At 37.8% G+C, this 19,061-nt stretch overlaps 1 protein-coding gene across 1 annotated transcript in view; it reads left to right on the forward strand.

Moving 5' to 3' along the window:
• The first annotated feature begins 13,132 nt into the window (after positions 1-13,132).
• Positions 13,133-19,061, forward strand: part of LOC127788698 (26S proteasome regulatory subunit 6B homolog) — a 28,781-nt gene continuing 22,852 nt past the window's right edge. Inside the window, exon 1 of the mRNA XM_052317281.1 lies at positions 13,133-13,741. Within this exon, the coding sequence (XP_052173241.1) occupies positions 13,241-13,741 (501 nt within the window). The 5' untranslated portion in view covers positions 13,133-13,240. The remainder of the gene's footprint in view (positions 13,742-19,061) is intronic.

Raw genomic sequence — 19,061 nt, forward strand, 5'->3', positions numbered from 1 at the left:
TTTAAAATAATATATCATGAATTCCAAATGTTAATTATTCAAGAAATTTCCATCAAGGCGTTTACATAAATTTGAAAATATTGAGACAACATCCTTAGGCAAAAGAATGTTTCCCATTTTCAAGCATATATGTATATATTTAAACGATTTGAAAATCCAAATGATATTAAAACATTTTCCATATAAAAAAACATAATGATGTCATCATCAAAATAATATAAAAAACATAAGAATAATCTCTCCCTTTTTGATGATGACAAAACTTCCAAGTACTACCCCTTATCATCAAATTTCTTCAAAAGTTTATAGAATTTATGCTTTACCTCTCCCTTTTTGTTATAATAAAAAAGGATAGGTTTTAATCAAGCACTCCTCCTTAATTTGTGAGAAAGATCAACTTACATTTTACAATAGGGTACTCCATTTTAGACAATGTACTCCCCCTTAAGCATTGAGCAAGGATCAACATTAAGTAAAAAAATTCACAAGACAATGGAAGGTATAAGATATTAAGACACATTGTATAGATCAAGAAATGCACATAGTCCATTAATTCAATGAGCATTGGATACATTCTTGAACATCATCAAAATACATTCAAAAACAGTAAAGCAAAGAAAAATATACATAAAAATATCAAATGCGAACAACATCATGTACAAAAAGAAAATAGAACTCTAAGGATCACAAGGAAGTGAAGAGGAATCAGGAGCAGGGAGCCTAACTAGTATGGATGAGATGAGTGGAAGAAGTTAGGCAAGCTGATTAGACATCTTATCTTTCTTACAGCATATAATACTCATCTTAGTCTTCAATTTAGCCATCCCATGTAGTATCAATTGAAGATCATCATCGCGAGACCGTTCTTCTTCTATGGGCTGAGATGATGAAGGTCTAGGTGCATTATGAGTGACGGGCTGCTCTTCCTCGTGGTCTTCATCAACTAACTTCATTTTCCTACTTCTTATCCATTCACCCTCTTCATTTTCCTTGAAGCCTATTCTCATTATAGTGACGGCATTAAGATGCTATGCTAGATTTATGTGAACTCTCCTAACATCGCCCAATCCTTAAACTTTGTTTACTATAACTTAACTGATTTCCATTCCATAAGACAATGACCTTGTTTTGCTAGGGAAGGCCCTAATCATTTGATTTACCATTAATAAACACAAATTTGGTCTTCTCTTAGCTATAATGCATTGCATGAGCCATGAGTCTTCTTTTGTGATTTGGGTAAAATTGCAACTCCTTGGCACTAAAACTAGAGTGCAAATGATGTGTAATAACCTATTATGCAACATCCTGGAAGTATTTGAAATAAACTCCATAATTAAATCATCCTCAAAAACCAATCTACATGCCGCTGCATAATTACAAGTTCATGTGGAATATCCCTCACCCCGTTCAGGAATACCAAACATGTTATGGATCAAGTTTGTGTTTACCTCAAATTCTGTTGATCCTATGTTGGTTTTGAATCTCTTATCAGATTTTCTCCCATTGTAGACATTATTGCCATTTGAATAGAACACCTAAACCAAGTCTACAATGATGTCTACATGTAAAGTCATGAAATTCCACCAACCAAACTCTTTAAACGTGTCTATGTATGGAAAATTAATCGACTCTAGAAATTGAATATCTAAGAATTATCCAAGTAGTATCTCACAAAAGCCAACTTCGTGTTCAAACCTCTCATTTTGATGAGAGTTGGAGAATAGTTCAATTGTGGGTTGAGATTATGTAATACTTGGGAAATTCTTAAGGTTATAAATGGAATGTTACGTAAGGGCAAGTGGAGTTTTTCGGAAGAATATGGGGCTATAGGATACACCATCACCGTTTTTGAGTAACCAAATTAACCGTAGGGAGGTCCCCAAAACCTAGATGTCTGAAGGAAATGATATAGCACTAATGAGAACTCCGAGACATGATTTTAGGAGTAAAAAGAAATTGGATCGAGAACGATTTCCGATATAGTTTCGATTCAGGCTAAAAAATTGAATCAGCATTAGAGACTTCCGAGAAGTCAACAAAACCATGGTAAGGCTTTGATTGTGGATGTAGAATAACCCTTGAGTGATCTCGAGTCAAAACGAAAGGACTTAGGATCAAATTGATCAATCGGGTCTAAGTGTAATTTGCTAATTTTGCCGGATGGAGGTTTAAATGACGTTATTTTGAATTTTCGGGGATGAAATAAAAAGATTAGAACTTGTGGGACATAATGGAAATATTAGAAAAATCAGGGGTTTTATGGAAGGGGCCGAAATGGCATTTGAAAGAAACAAAAGGGCCAAAGTATAATTAACCAAAGTACAGTGTGAACATTGCAAAATCAACCGTCGCACTATCACCGTGGAAAATCCATGTTTCCGGGGATGGGAAGACCGAGGGTGCCTTGGGAAAGGTTGTATACGGCGAATGGATGCTTGGGGGCCAATCCTTGGCTGGTGATTAGTCGAGAAATGGTTGGTTTTGTCTATAAAAGGGGGCTGAGAGTTTCAGAATTTTTGCATAAAATTGCTCGCATTTTAGTTTGAATCAAGCATCAAGGATAGGGGGCTTTTATTCTCGGGGCGCCGAGGATCATTTCTGGAGATTTTGGTGAGTGGTTCGATTCTAGTCTTACCCTTTGTCTTGAAAGTGGTTTGGTGTGCGCGTAGTGGGTTCAGGTGAGTGATTCTACCCTCCCGAGCTTAGGTTGCATGTGTTTGGACTAGTTCCCACGAGTGATTATATCCTCCAGAACTTGGGTTGTATCGTGTAGGGGTTTTACTTAAAGTATTTGTGGTATCATATGCATATTGAACATGTGATATATTACATCAACTGTTTTTACCTATAAAAGAGTCGGTGCATGGCATGTGATTTTCATATCATTGTGGTGTTGAATTCGTGTCATTGTTATGTCTGTGAGGACAAGATGGGGTGGGTCTGCTTGAGAATGGGGCAAGGTTAATCCCAGTGATCGGGTGACAGGGACAGGCACCTTGGGATTAAGTATGTCGTGGCAAGATCAATCCAATGGTGTGTGGAATGGATTTTCCACATGAGATTGAGTATGCCAGGGAGATTTCTCAAGATAAACGCGTTGCATGTTCGAAACCTATATAGTATGTTTTGAAACCTCTATCATTTCTGTCAACAGAGCATTTAAAAACTATGTTGCATATGTTTTGAAATATGTTTTTGAAGTATGTTTCGAAACCTTCATAGCATCTTTCGAAACATCTGACTCTGTCAGCAGAATATTTGAGAAACTGACATGTTTTTGCATTTTAATTCAAAAGCTATTTAAAAGTTATCCTTCGACTTAATCTCCATACCCTGATGTTTCAATTTCAAATATTTTGAAAGTGGAGAATAAAACAAAATCATTTTGTTTTTAAAGCATTGTCTCTTTCTCATTCTATCTCTAAGTGCATTATCAGCTGTAAAGGCTGGATATTTTTGAAACATATGGTGTATGTTTTGAAACCTCAGTGTAAAAGAATGTTGTTTCGAAACCTATTTTATCATCTTGTCTCTAACAATTATAATTAGCCAAAATTCTATTTCTTGGTATATATATCAGTTCTTTGAAAACAAGAAGCACTTCTTACAAGCATTAATACGAGAACACACATACAAGAGACATTGATACATTCACAAGCACAAGTGAACAAAATCATTTCAACAAGCTCTCAAAGAAGGTCCATTCAATCAATCTTTGGTGTGCATTGTGGTGTGAAAGGAGAAGCAAACTAAAATCGACATCTCATCCTTCTAAGATCTACTCACCTCATACCAATAAGTTTGTATAACCATTTGGTAAGGTATTCCATTACATTAAATCTATTGGTTGTAAAAGATAAAGTTTTATTTATCTTGCTATTGGTTGTAAGGTTTTGAGATTAGCCTTAAAACTAATTGTGGTGTAAGGTTTGAGTTGAACCATAAAAACTCATCGTGTACAAAGTTTTAGGGTGAATCGTGGTAAAACCCTTGTTGTGGTTGATTACTAGTAAAAGTGATTGTGTTTGAAAATTCTTCAAGTGGGTAAACTTGAAGGTAGTGGACTAGGCGGGATGCCGAACCACTATAAATCTCGTGTGCAATTGCTTCACTATTTTATTTGCTTATTCTCATTGTTCATGCTTTCAAAAGAAACATTTTCAAAAGCTAAAAGTTTCAAAATAAGCAAAATAGAGAGGAAGGTTTTGAAACATACTCTCTTAGGTTTCTAAACATACTTAACAAAAATGTTGGTTTCGAAATATACAAAAATTTAAAGTATTTTGGCACAAAAAAAAAAGATTATAAGAACTCTTTTCAAATTGAAAAACTTTTACTTTCAATTGAATTCAATCATCATTTTTCCTTGCTGAGGAATATAGTAACTTGCCATGAAAAATGACCAATTTCTACCCAAATTCTAGCTTTTGTAGTGTTTGATTAACCAATTTTTCCATGAAAAATATTTTCTCACTTTGGCTCACGTGACCCTCTTTTCCCACTTTTACTAGAATTCATTTTCCCATGGGAGGGCTGGAATAGATTTTCCAGGCAAAGAAAGATGGAGCGATCTGGCAGAAGCAGAAAAGAGGAAGAGTGGCCGAACGAGAGGGTGAGCGAAAGAGAGGGCGATCGAGGGGACAACGACGATGGCAACAGAGGAAGCTCGACAGTGGCAATGGAAGTAACAGTGTCATTGGCGAATGACAAAATAGATGAAGAGGGACTCCAGAAATGGCGATGCAGACGGTAGCGATAACAGAGATGAGTTATGGACGGTGTCATTGGCGATGGCGAGATCTATAGTGAGCATGGAAGCAGAAGAAGATGAGGAGAAGATGATGGTGGTGGCGAGATCTACGAAGAGGATGGAAGAACAAGATGAGGAGGAGGAGGAGTCAATGGTGGGGGCAGAGATGATGGATGTGAATGGTTATGATGGAGGCGGCAAGATCTGCAGTAAGTGATGGAGTCGGTGACTGACAATGTTGACGGTGGCGACGATAAAGGTAGTGAAGGCAGCTATGGGGGCAGCGGCGACCATGGCATCCTTAAGTTGTATGTATATATATTTGTTTTTTTAAATATTTTATGTAATAGATTTAATTTATTTTTAAACAATTTCTTAGAATTCAATTAAGCCAATCAAATACCTTCAAATGATATTTTGCCTAGAATTTAATTCTAGGTAATTCAATTCTCTGAAATTCATTTTCTTTCCACTCAAATTTTACCATTACAATCAAACGCACCATTATTTCTAGATGTTTAGAAAACAATTATATGGGTTACAATGGAACCTCCATATTTTCTCTCATGATCTCTATAGTCGAAACAAGGCAGTTGAAATATGGCCAAACTAGTGGTGGTTTAGCTAGTGGTTGTCATTTTTTGCCGAGTACGAGAGGGCAAGAAGAAAAATATGAAGAATAATGGAAGAGGAAAAATAAGAAAATTAAAAAAAGACAATAAAGAGGAAGCCATGGTCGAACCCACTTATTTAGCCATAATTGTCATTACATGCGAGAAAGAGAGAGGAGGGTCAATGTGATAATTTGTGAATGATATATGTTATCTTTATCTATCACATCAGTAATTAACAATGAAAATATATTAATGTTAAAAATAACGTAGCATTAAATTAAGTACAAAGTTGAATATAATTAATAAAATTAAAAAGTGATTCTAAAATTAAAAATACAAAAAATTAATATTTTTTATGTAAATAACCCTTTATTTAAGTATTTTTAAAATACAATTGAGATTTGATCCAAGCCATATTGCAATGGTATAATTTAACATTTCGAAACAAATATATATATATATATACAGGTTTGATCTCTTGCCCGCGTTGGGCATTCCTTATGTAGTGGCCCACTACCGGATAGTCCCGCTAGCATAGGATATCCAAAAGGAGGTCATCACAAGTGTGATATAGAACAATAACATACAACACCATAATACTATCCTTAGATAAACTCAGCGGAAGCTAACATAAAGGTTTACAACATCTTAGACCATAGTCTAAACAAAATAAAATACAAGGGCACTAACAAATTTTACAACATAAAATTTCCTCACACTTGCCCTCATCACAAATGCTAACATAGACCATCTAATTTGGAAGGTCTCTGTACACTTCTAACCCTAGGCTTTAGCCCCACTGGGCTCGCCCCCAACCACTGCTCTACTTGTACCTGGAATGATATGAGAGTAAACAAGGTGAGCCACAAGGCTCAGCAAGTGTATTTATAAAGCATGGAGATATAGAATCAAAGGCAGGGATAATCAAGATAGAATAAACAACTCTATGAGGAGATATTAGTATAACGCGACTCATAAGTTCTCGATTTACATTAATTTCCCATGCCGTGATTATTACATATATTATGCACTCGTTCCCATGCTCATGCATATGCACCAATAGTAGGGAATTTTTCTGCATAATTCTCAAGGCTCTCACGGCCTATATATATATATCCATTCATGAATATATATGCATCATGAAAATACATCAACAAATGATAACAATTTGAGCCACGCCTTCTGGGTTGATGGCCACCTCACCCGCGTCAAGCGCTCATAGGATATCCTTTCTCATCCACGGACTTAGCCGTCACGCAAAATAATAGGTGCGCAAATCAGTATAATCATGCATCACATATGCATATCCCTATTTCATGTCAATCCTCAATGATTAAGAAAAATCTCAAATCATGCTTAACATGCACAATTACATAAATTAAAGTGTGCACTATCTTATGATCACAGGGTAAATTTTAATACATTTATTGACTCATACTTATAGAAATGTCCAAACCAATATTTATGGTATATTTTTACCCCAATAATAATCGCAAGGAATCAAAATTTATACATGCAAGAAACACTAAATCTTGCATGATACTAGACCCTAATGAATAAATGTCATTCCTTAAGAAATGTAGGGTGACACAAAACCCTATTTAGATTTTTGCAATGTTCAACAAGAAAACGAATTAATATTGCAAGATTTATCGAAATAAGGAAAATAAAACCCTTTTATCCAACAATGAGGGTTATCAAGAATAATTCAAAAAAACAATGGAAGAACTATACAAAAATTATAATTTTAAACGTAGGAAGGATAGACTACATAGGAAGAGTTGAATAACAACATATTTCAGAAATTTTCAGATTTCAAGCATATTTTCAAAAATCCAATCTGGGCTCAATATTTGGTCAAATACCACAAACGATATACCAAATCAAAGCCTAATGAGTCTAGTTTCTGGAACATCAACTGGATTTGAAATCGGAAATAACCACAAGGAGATATTCCACAAAAACCAAAACAAGGCAGAATTTGTAATAGTAATTTACAGAATTCTACATAGAATTCAACAAGGTTGTTATGGGTACAAATCATAACCAAAAATTTCAAATCTTATACCGAATAGAAGCCCATGAAGTCTATTTTATAGAAAAAATAAATGGATCACAATTTGGATATAACCACAGAGCATTATACCCTAAAAACCGAATCAAGAACAGATTATTCAAAAACAGAGCAGAAAATTTCCAGATTCTGGGCAAGAATTTACAAGGATACTGTAGGCTCAAAACACAGCCAAAAATTCTAAAAATTTTATCAAATGAATATTATCAAGTCTAGTTTATATAGAAACAAACGGATCTTGAATCGGATATAACCACAGAGAGTTATACCCTAAAGAGTACAACAAGGTCAGTTTACTCGAAAGCAGTAAAATTTCCAGATCTTAGTAGGGATTTACAAGGCTATAACATGATCAAATCTTAGTCAAACAATTCGATTCTTGTGTCTAAAATGAAGCTTAAGATGTCTAGTTTACAACACAACAAATGGATCTCAATTTGGATATAAACACAAGGAGTTATAGACCAAAGAACATAACATGGTCAGTGAATCCGAGAATAAGAATTTAAGAGCAACAACTTAAAAATGAAGGAAACAAGCCTTCTAAGATGAAAACAAGGTTGAAGAACTTGCATTAAAATATAATCAAGAGAAGAAGAACTTACACAATCATAAGGAGAAGGAGAAGAAGAAGAAGAAGAAGAAGATCTTGAATTTGAAACAAGAATGAAGGGAACTTGCCTTAGATGGTTGCAAATCCAAAGAGATGAAGACACCCCTTGAAATTGAAAATTCCATAGTCTCCACTTAAAGCTTCAATGAAGAAGAACAACGGAAGAAGAAGAGACAATCGGGAGAGGGAGAAGAAGAAGGGAACAAGAAAGTAAGAAGAAAGAAAAGAAGGGAAAAAATGTGGGAGACTTGTCTCCCAACTCCTTTCAATCTATCTCCCTTTTAATTTTCTCTAATTTGCCCTTCATACTAACACACACAATTCACATATCTCTTATCCATTTTGGTCATTTTACCATTTTCTTAATCTTTTTTTCTTTTTAATTAAGATACCATTATCTATGCCCATAGCCCAAGCCCAAGTCAAAATATATATATAGCCCAAGCCCAAGTCAAAATATATATATAGCCCAATCCAACTAAGGCCCAATGGACTTTTTTTGAGATTTGGGTTCAACCCAATTCATTTACACTTAAGATTTAATTATTTATCAATGGTCTAATTCAAATAAGGCCCAAACCCATTTAGCCCACAACTTTGAGACTTTTTCACACCAAATATTATTTTCATTAATTTACCCCCATTACCAACTCATATAATATTTTTAACAATTAATTAATAAAGACAACAACTCTAATGTGCAAACTAAAATACCCATAACACCTAGACCCACTAACGGGTCGTTACACCTTATGTTGCCCAACATGAACGTATCACTTCCAAATGAATTCAAGACATCACCTCCACCCCCTGAACACCCCCCTTGAACGCACCTTTCTTACCCCCCTGAACACCCCCCTTGAACGCACCTTTCTTACCCCCCTGAACACCTCATTGAACCCAACGATGACACATGACGCATTTTAATATTTTTTAAATATTATTATAATATATTTTAATATCATATTTTTATTTATTATACAATATTATAAATAAATTACAACTTAAGAATATTTTATAAAAGACAAATTTGATATATTACTCATATCGAGCATTGTTTATGTTGCTCGACGCGAATGCGGACATCGACTTAAAACAAACGAACCATCACGAAAAATAATTATTGAAATTCATATAAGAAGCATCATAATTGCGTTACTGGCAATACTTGTGAACTCATCATTCTACATTCCATCAAAAGAATACTGGGGATGATATGAGTCATCCAAACCATCCGACCTGAAAAGATTGAAAAAAATGGTAATATGAGATGCGTAATACAACTTGTAAAATGAGTTAAATTAGTTCGAAGAAATAATTTGAAAAATACATTACCTATCATGCAACATCGGGCAAGTCCTTTTGTCGTGGCCACTAATGTTACAAATGCAACATGTTCTACTAGATTGGGACGTCATTGCCTTCTCTTTTGATGACTTTAATCGTTTCCCACACCCTTTCGTTCTAACAGCATTCGGATCACATACTACTTGGGGCTTCTTACGACTTTTGCTCTTATTTCTGCTCATCTCGATATTTTCACTATTGTTAATATCTTTAAGCCTAATGTGCAAACGTTCAAATTCATCCAATAGAAAGGTGTTGAGAGCATTTATTAAAGACGCGTCATCAACCAACAACGAAGCCTTGTGTGATAGTAACCCATGCCTAGCCATTAATGATTGGCTAGAACCCTCATCGACTGATAAACCAGCTAAAGGTTCATGTACGGGTCCAACCTTTGTATTCTTTGTCCACTTCTTTAAAATATATTTCTCCGGTAATAACAACATTTGTTTTTTCTTTAAATAACATAGCATGTGTCGGCATGGATAATCGTCGAACTGAAATATTTGACAACTGCATGATATGAAATCGTACTCTGAATAATTAGCTCTCGATGCCTATCAAAATTCTTCCCTTGCTCAAAACGCTCAACGTTGTACACCTTAGCATTTACGAAACTTGATTTCTTTGAACAAATGTATAAGTTGCTTTGCTCAACTTCCTTCTGGAACAATACAAATATATGCTTCGTATATATCTATACCATTTGTTGCACCATCGTAACAACTGAGGTCAGCCTTGATTGTTCATTGAGATCAATATGGTTGGCAACTAATTCCTCATGGCGTTGATAAGCTAATGCCCTATTGAAACGTGTGATAAAGTCCATCAATGAGTTATTTCTGTTGACATATCTCTTAAAAAATGAGTGATTGCTCTCAACCCTTTGGTTGCTAAACATTCTTGCACTGAATACATGTTTGACATAAGTTGGTACCCATCGATTACGTATTTCGTACATGTTGATCAACCATTCATTATTGCTCAAATTGGTGGTCTCCATTATCTCAGTCCGTTGTTGTTCAAACTCCTTGGGTGATTCAGACTGTTTAATGATATTCACCAGCATGTGATATTGCTCTTTATACAGCATGACATTGATTTTTTTTTTTAAAACTTGTTCAAAATATGCCACAGGCAAAGTCGATGCAGAGTGAATGGCAACACCATCAAGATAGCCTTTAAAATTACAACGTATTGATTAGTGATTATAACAATGGGGGCGTTTGATTTGGCATGGCTTCTAAGAATTTCGAGAACAACCAAACAAATGATTCGGTCGTCTCATCACTCAATAATCCATAACCAAAGATAATGGTCTGGCCATGGTGGTTTACACCAACAAATGGGGCAAAAATCATCGAGTACTTGTTGGTGTTGTAGGTTGTATTGAACACCACGACATCGCCAAAGAAGGCATATGATCTTCTTGACTCAGAATTAGCCAAAAAACAATGAATCATCCTATTGTCCGAGTCCGTATCGTAATCAAAGAAAAAGTTTGGATTTTTTTCTCTCTCAAATGTGAAATGCTCGATTAGTGTTTTAGCATCATGTCCCATTTGTTGTTGACGTAAATCCCTTTCATGGTTCCTGATATCTCTCTCAGTACAACCCATTGATGATGGACTGCCCAACTCTATCTCCATGAGTCGTAATTGTTGACATGTTGGTATATTGGCTTTCGAAAATTGTTGAGCAAGTGTCTTTTTGGTGGCTAAGACATTTCGGTGTGATCTTAACAAATGTACTCTGCTAGGAATAGTTAGACCATGGTTATGTTTCTCCACAGATTGTCTAACCACCAAACTATTGCTAGTTTGTTACTGCACCACTGATAATCTTGCATTGCACCCAACTTGTGCGTGTCCATGGTTTCTTTTGGCAACTCGTGGCATAGCATTTTTACGACCCATTTGATAAGTCTCGTCTATTTTTCCCTCCTTAGAGCAAACAAATAACTTCCATATGGTTTCACCCGTTTCCTTATTTTTTTTTACTATTTGCGATTTGAGTGCTAAAACCCGCTTCTCGTGCATATGCATTATAAAAAGTGTACGCATCCTCATGTGATTCAAATACCTGGCCAATTTTTTGAATTCGACCAATAAAAACTTGAGGAAGATACACATTATCAGAACTTTGCGATTCCATCCCTACAAAAAAAGTTGCGCTCTAGTTAGAAATAACATATTAGGACAACACAAGACATATTAATAAATTAACCACAAAGTAGGATTTTAATACTACTAGTAAATAACAATGTTTATTAGGCAAAATGAGGGAGATAAAATTTATAAAAAACTTTTTATTATGTGCCAGTTAATTAATGATTTTCTAAACTGGAGAAAATTAATACTCTAAACCTGATGAAAATTAAATATAAACAAGTGTCATTTAAGCAAAAAGAGGAGCGAAAACAAAATACAAAATATGAATAATATACCAAATGTGGTGACATAATGAAATATATTAAGGTAAGAAGAGATGAAAAATAAACTACCAAAATCAATAAAAATAATAAGGTGAGAAATCTTCAAGAATGTGGTGTTTAAATGGAGTGAAATTCCACAAGAAAACTAAGATTTAAATACTGATGCGAAAATGAGATTTCTAATTTGGGGGTAGGGGGCTAGTTGACATGATTTTACTGAGAGAGAGATTTTGATTTGGGGGTGAAGGGCCAACTGACATAATTTTACTAAAAATGGGAATGATTCTGATGTAAGAGTGGGGGTCGGCTAATATAAGAGAGTTTTGATTTGAGAGGGGTAGGGGCCGATTGATTTGAGGGTGAGAGTGACTGATACATTAAGAATTATGATTTAACAGTGGGGGCAGCTAATATAAGAGAGTTTTGATTTGAAAGAGTAGGGGCCGATTGATTTGAGGGTGGGGTCAACGTGCACATTAATTTTATTCTTAGAAATTGTTCTGATTCAGGGTGGGGGCTTGAGGATTGTTCGCACGCATGCGTGTGTGTGTGTGGGGGGAGGGGTAATAAGGGGGTTGAAAAATGAAAATTTAAATAAAAAAATTGTTTGGCTAACACTTAAAATCTCATTGAAAAAATAAAAAGTAAAAGAAATCAAAAATTGAAGGGATTTTTTAATAAAAAAAGTCTAATTTTATTGAAAGAGAAAAAAATTACAATAAAACACATTAAAAATTCTTTTAATTATTTTAGAATCTAAACAAAATAAAATAAATACTAGATAGATAGATGACTATTTTATTAATTAAAATTATAATTTTTATTTAAATTTTTTCGTTAAATTGAAGTTTTTGAAATTAAAAATTTAAATTTTAATAATTATTTTTCGTAATGATTTATTTGTTTTAAGTTAATATCCACATTCACGTCAAGCAACATAAATAATGCTTGATATGAGTAATGTATTAAAATTTTCTTTTATAAAATATTTTTAAATTGTAATTTATTTATAATATTATATAATAATTACAAATATGATATTAAAATATATTATAATAATATTTAAAAAAATTAAATGCAACATATTTCTTCGTTGGGTTCAAGGGGTTAGGGGGGTGCGTTCAAGAGGGGTGTTTAGGAGGTGGGGGCTGTCTTAGAGTGACACGTTTGCGTTGAAGTAGAATATCAAACTTTTATATATATATATATATAAATTTTATTATGTTATTTGCATAACTAACTGTTATAGTATTTAATGTAGATAAAATAAGTGGAGAGACATAGGTGGGTAAAGTAAAAATTGCTCGACGCCCACCGCCCTAACCAGAGGGCGAAGGCCATAAAAATCTTTTCGTGCGAACGAAGTCAGGATTGAAACGCTTTAGGCCCCTAAGAGAAAGGGAGAACAATGGCGGCATCGGCGATGGCGTTAGATCCGAAACCCGTTTCCGAGCCTCCACCGTCATTTTCGCTTACGAAACACGATCCACATGGCGGCGACCAGTCGTCGATGGCCTCCGACGAGGACGACCTCTACGGACGCCTCAAATCGCTGCAGCGCCAACTGGAGTTCATCGACATTCAGGAGGAGTACGTGAAGGACGAGCTGAAGAACCTGAAGCGCGAGCTGCTCCGAGCGCAGGAGGAAGTGAAGAGGATCCAGTCCGTGCCACTCGTGATTGGCCAGTTCATGGAGATGGTTGATCAGAACAACGGCATCGTGGGATCCACCACCGGCTCCAATTACTATGTTCGCATCCTCAGCACGCTTAATCGCGAGCTCTTGAAACCTTCCGCGTCCGTGGCTTTGCATCGCCACTCCAACGCTCTCGTCGACGTGTTGCCCCCGGAGGCCGACTCCAGCATCTCCCTGTTGAGCCAATCGGAGAAGCCTGATGTTACTTATAATGTGAGTCCTCATTCTTATGCGTAGCATTATAGCAATTTGATCTGGATACCTTGAACCGCAGATTAATTAGGGTTTGCAGTTTGGAGTTTTATTTAGGGTTTTTATGAGGACGCATGTGATTTTCTTGTCCTTTTATTTCTATGCTCATTTTCTGGATGAGCTTTTCTAGTACCTTTGCTTTTCCTTTTTGTGTTAGGGTTCGCCCCTTAATGCGATTGTTATTTGTCAACCAAGAAATGAAAAGAAGTCCGATATCAATTGCATTTATGGTTTACCAGGAGGACCAGTCCTCTGGTTGAAGAGATTGACAGGGATGGGGGTATGTTCGTTTGAATTGGAATTGTTATAAAACTGTTATTATTTTCTATTCTGGGACTTGGCAGTATTCATTTAGACTATGTGAAGAGGAAAGAAGTTTGTTTGCTTAACAGGTTTTTGAGGATTAGTATGTCATAGTCCATCGGCTAAGGGAAGGCATTCGGGTAATAACAGAGGAGTAGTTGAGAATAGGGCATTATTGCAATAAGAGAAGTAGAAGTCGTTACAATTCAAATGTTAAATCAAACTGAGGCGCCAAGGCTGGCTATATAAGCCAAGCCCGCAGCCAAGTTGAGTGTGAATGAGAAAATGCAGATTTCATTTTCCCTCCACACTTCTATTTCGATCTCTTTCCCTCTCAGCTCTTTCCCTCATCACTCAATTCTCTTGATTACACTTCAATTCCCCGCAATTCTCCATTGAATTGCTAGAGAATTCCTTGTCAGAAAGAGAGTTCTGACATTTTGATATTAGAGCAATTCTTGGGGGCTTGGATTGGGCCATGGTAGACGAAACAAGGATGAAACAGATGGAGGTGCATCTCCAACTGGTATCATCCACCATTTCCGAAATGTAGAATCGGATGGAGATGCTGGAGAATTCGGTAGAACGAAGGATTGATGGGGTAGTCAATGTGTGGCGTGAAGAGAGTAGAGCGCAAACCATGTGCTTGGAGGATCAGATGCGAGAGCAGACTCAGGCTCTCCGCGATCAAATGCATTAGTTTATGCTGATGTTCTCCCAACAGGCTTAGGTACGGATCTCACCTAAGTTTCCTCCAAGAGGACGATCAGAACCAATTCTCAATGACCAGGGAGGTCATTTAAGATCGGAGGGATTTGTGGAGATAGCGATAGAGTAACTGATGATGGAGGAAAACGGAGGGATGAGGAGGCAAGGCACGAAAACTGGATCAAATCCGATCGATTCGCTGATGCCTAAGATGGAGATTCCTTTGTTCGAAGGCAACAATCCTCGATGGTGGATGAGACGATGCGAGAAGGTCTTCAGCTTATACAAAGTGGCTGAACAACAGAGGGAATCATTAGCGGCAGCTTACTTGAATGATGTGAGTGACGCTTGGTACTAGAATTAGATGGGTGGCAAGGAGGAATGTCGGTGGGAAGAATTTGCGAAAGGTATGTGTGGTAGATTTGGGGAGAAAGGAATGGCAGACATCGTAGAGGAGTTCAATAAGCTACGACAAGGGGGATCGGTGCAAGCATAACAATAGAGGTTCGAAGAATTAAAGGCTCTCATGTTGATCTCGAACCCCACTCTTACTGAGGGGTACTTCGTCTCAAGCTTCATTAGCGGTATGAACGAAGAGATTCGCCCCACTATAAAAATGTTTTGACCCCTGACCGTTCAACAGGCCATGGAGTGCGCTCGACTACAAGAAATGACGGTAGAAGCATTGGCCAGGAAGCAAAAGGGGGTGAATAGGGGATGACAGATGATGCCTCAACAACAAAACAATTGGGGGGGCACCAAGGAGGGAGGAGCTTGGGGACATCGGCCACCAATGTAAACGACAGTTACTGTTATTGGAGGGCACGGAGGAAGAAGGCGAAGAGGAAGGATGTCAGGAGGAGGAAGGAGGAGAAGAGAAGGTGGAAATCTCCTTACATGCTCTCAGGGGCGTTACCCCTAACAAGATCATTAAGGTGGAAGGCAGGGCAAGGGGAAACAGTTTGATGTTCCTCATAGATAATGGAAGCACCCATAGCTTCCTAGACAAAGCTATTGCCAAGAAACTAAAATGCAGCCTCGCAGGAACACATCCCCTATCAGTCACAGTGGCTAACGAACAGAAGGTGTTGTGCAAATCGGCTTGTGTGGGCTTTTGTTGGCAAATGTAGGGGGAAGAGTTTGAGGCTGATATGTGCCTTCTCAAATTAGGAGGGTGTGATATGGTATTAGGCATAGATTGGATGAGGGAAGTCAATCCCATCTGTTTTGATTTTAATAAGATGGAGGTCACATTTGAAAAGGGAGGTAAGAAGATGACCCTCACGGGTAATGTGGAAGCAGGGACTTGCCGTATGATTACAGGCAAGAAGCTACACAAATTGCTTAAGAACAAATGGGGAAAGGTGGTACAACTATTCTCCATACAGGCCCGGGAAGTGGAGGAAGACAAAGGAGGAGGAGAGCTAGCATCACTGCATTCCACAGAGGCAGCTCATACTTCTTGGGAGGTAACTGAACTAGACTCACTTAATTTACTTCTCGATGAGTTTGGGGACTTGTTTGAGGAACCAAAGGCTCTACCACCCCCGAGACCTAAAGACCATACCATTAATTTGAAACCCAATGCTGAACCAGTCAACCTCCGATCCTACAGATATCCTCCAAAACAAAAAGAAGAAATAGAACAGATGGTTAGAGAAATGCTACACTCCTCTATCATTCGACCTAGCACCAGTCCATACGCATCACCCTTGCTTTTAGTTACGAAAAAAGATGGTAGTTGGAGATTTTGCATTGATTATCGCCAATTGAACTCCCTTACCGTTAAGAACAAATTTCCTATACCTATTATCAAAGATATCATTGGATGAATTACATGGGGCCAAGGTTTTTTCTAAACTTGACCTCCGATCAGGATATCATCAGATTCGCATGCACCCCAATGATATCCATAAAATCGTCTTTAGAACCCACCAAGGGCACTACGAATTTTTGGTAATGCCTTTCGGATTAACCGATGCGCTAGCCACCTTTCAAGCCCTCATGAACCAAATATTTGAACCATATCTCCCCCAATTCATTTTAGTATTCTTTGACGACATCCTCGTGTATAGTCCTACCATAACTCAGCATCTATAGCACTTAAGGATTACTCTACTAGTCCTCATGCTCAACAAGTTGTATATTAAGAAGTCTAAGTGTGCATTCGCACAATCCCAAGTAGATTACCTAGGCCATATCATTTCTGGTGTAGGAGTAAGTACTAATCCTAGAAAAGTTGCAGCAATGATTGCTTGGCTGTGACCTACCAGTGTTAAGGCTTTGAGGGGATTCTTGGGCCTTACAGGGTACTATAGGCGATTTGTGAAGGATTATGGCCTAATTAGCAAGCCTCTGACGGAACTACTCAAGAAAGATAGGTTTCACTGGAATAACAAAGCGAAAGAAGCCTTCGACAAACTAAAAGTGGCTATGAGCAAGGTGCCTACGCTGGGTCTTTTGGATTTTTGCCAACCTTTTGTTCTAGAGATGGATGCTAGTGATTTTGGAGTGGGAGCAGTGTTGATGTAGGGAGGCCGACCCCTAGCCTTCATCAGCCAAGCCTTAGCTCCCAAGCATTCAGGTCTAAGTGTTTATGACAAGGAACTCTTAGTTGTCCTAATAGCAGTGGAGAAATGGAGGCACTACCTAGAAGGGGGTAGATTTATAATAAAAACCGATCATGAAAGCCTTAAATTCTTGCTGCAACAAAAACTTCATACCCACCTTCAGAGGAAAGGGATGTCGAAGTTAATGGGGCTCGATTACATAATCCAATACCGGAGGGGATATGAAAATAAGGCTACAAATGCGTTGTCAAGATGTTTGGAAGAAGGGGGAGCAACAATTATTACTGCCTCAACACTTGACTGGTTCCTGGAAGTGACCTCCAACTATTACCAAGGTGAGTGGATAAAGAAGCTGGTGGAGCAGCTCACCATTGACCCTAATAGTAGACCGGGTTTCACTCTTAAAAATGGAATGATCAGACATAAAGACAGGCTGGTAATTGGAGAGGATGAACCTTTAAGGAGGAGAGTGATGAAGGCTTTCCATGACTCCCCTGTGGGTGGCCATTTAGGGGAGCTGAATACCTACAACCGGGTGAAGCAAGTGTTTTACTGGCCGGGACTAAAGAAAACGGTAAAAGAATATGTCAAGGCATGTGACATTTGCAGCAAATGCATACATGAAAACATACACCCTCCAGGGCTCTTGCAACCTCTACCGATACCTAATCAAGCATGGACCAATATCAGCATGGATTTTATAGAAGGGTTGCCGAGATTGGAAGGGAAAGATTGTGTTCTAGTGGTGATTGACAGGTTCACAAAATATGCTCTCTTCATAAGCTTAACCCACTTGTTTACTGCTTAGGAAGTGGCCAGAGTATTCCTCGATCAGGTAGGAGTGGTTGTTTCCGATCGGGATAAGATCTTCACTAGCTTGTTATGGAAGGAGCTCATGTGGTCTTTGGGAACACATCTCCATATGTCTTCCTCTTATCACCCCAAAATGGACGGGCAAATCGAAAGAGTGAATCAATGCTTAGAAACCTATCTCAGGTGTGTATGTTTAATGTATCCTATCGAGTGGCATAAATGGCTCTCTCTAGCACAATGGTGGTATAACACCAGTTGTCACTCTTCCCTAAGAAAGACCCCATTTGAAGCACTCTTCGGATACCAACCACCTATTCTACCATTAGGGGAAAGGGGCCATAATCCCGTGGTCACAGTGGATGATTACTTGGCCCAACGACAACAAATGTTACACACTCTCAAGCAGGAGTTAGCTGGGGCATAGAATCGGATGAAATAGTTTGCGGATAAGAACAGGAGTGAGAGGGAGTTTGAGGTGGGGGACATAGTGTATTTGAAGCTGAGGCAAGTACAGTTGAAGACCATAGCACCCAACAAAGTAAACAAGCTCAGCCCAAAGTTTTATGGCCCTTACAAAATAATTGAAAAAGTGGGGAAGGCTGCATACAAGTTACAGCTTCTAGGGGAATCCTCCATCCACCTTGTATTTCATGTGTCACTTCTTAAACCCTCACACGGCAACAACTCGACGAGTCCTACCCTGCCCCCAGCCCAGAGTAGCCATCAAGAGGCAGAACCTACAACTATTGTTGGAAGAAGAATTATCTACAAACAGGGAGCTCCCATCACACAGGTGTTTGTGCGCTAGTCAAACCTCCACTCGGAGAATAATACATGGGAGTACTTGCCGGTTCTGCTCTAGCAGTTTCCCCGAGTCGCAGGATTAC

The sequence above is a fragment of the Diospyros lotus genome, chromosome 13 (genome assembly GCF_014633365.1).
Source record: "Diospyros lotus cultivar Yz01 chromosome 13, ASM1463336v1, whole genome shotgun sequence".
In the NCBI taxonomy this organism is placed as follows: Eukaryota; Viridiplantae; Streptophyta; class Magnoliopsida; order Ericales; family Ebenaceae; genus Diospyros; species Diospyros lotus.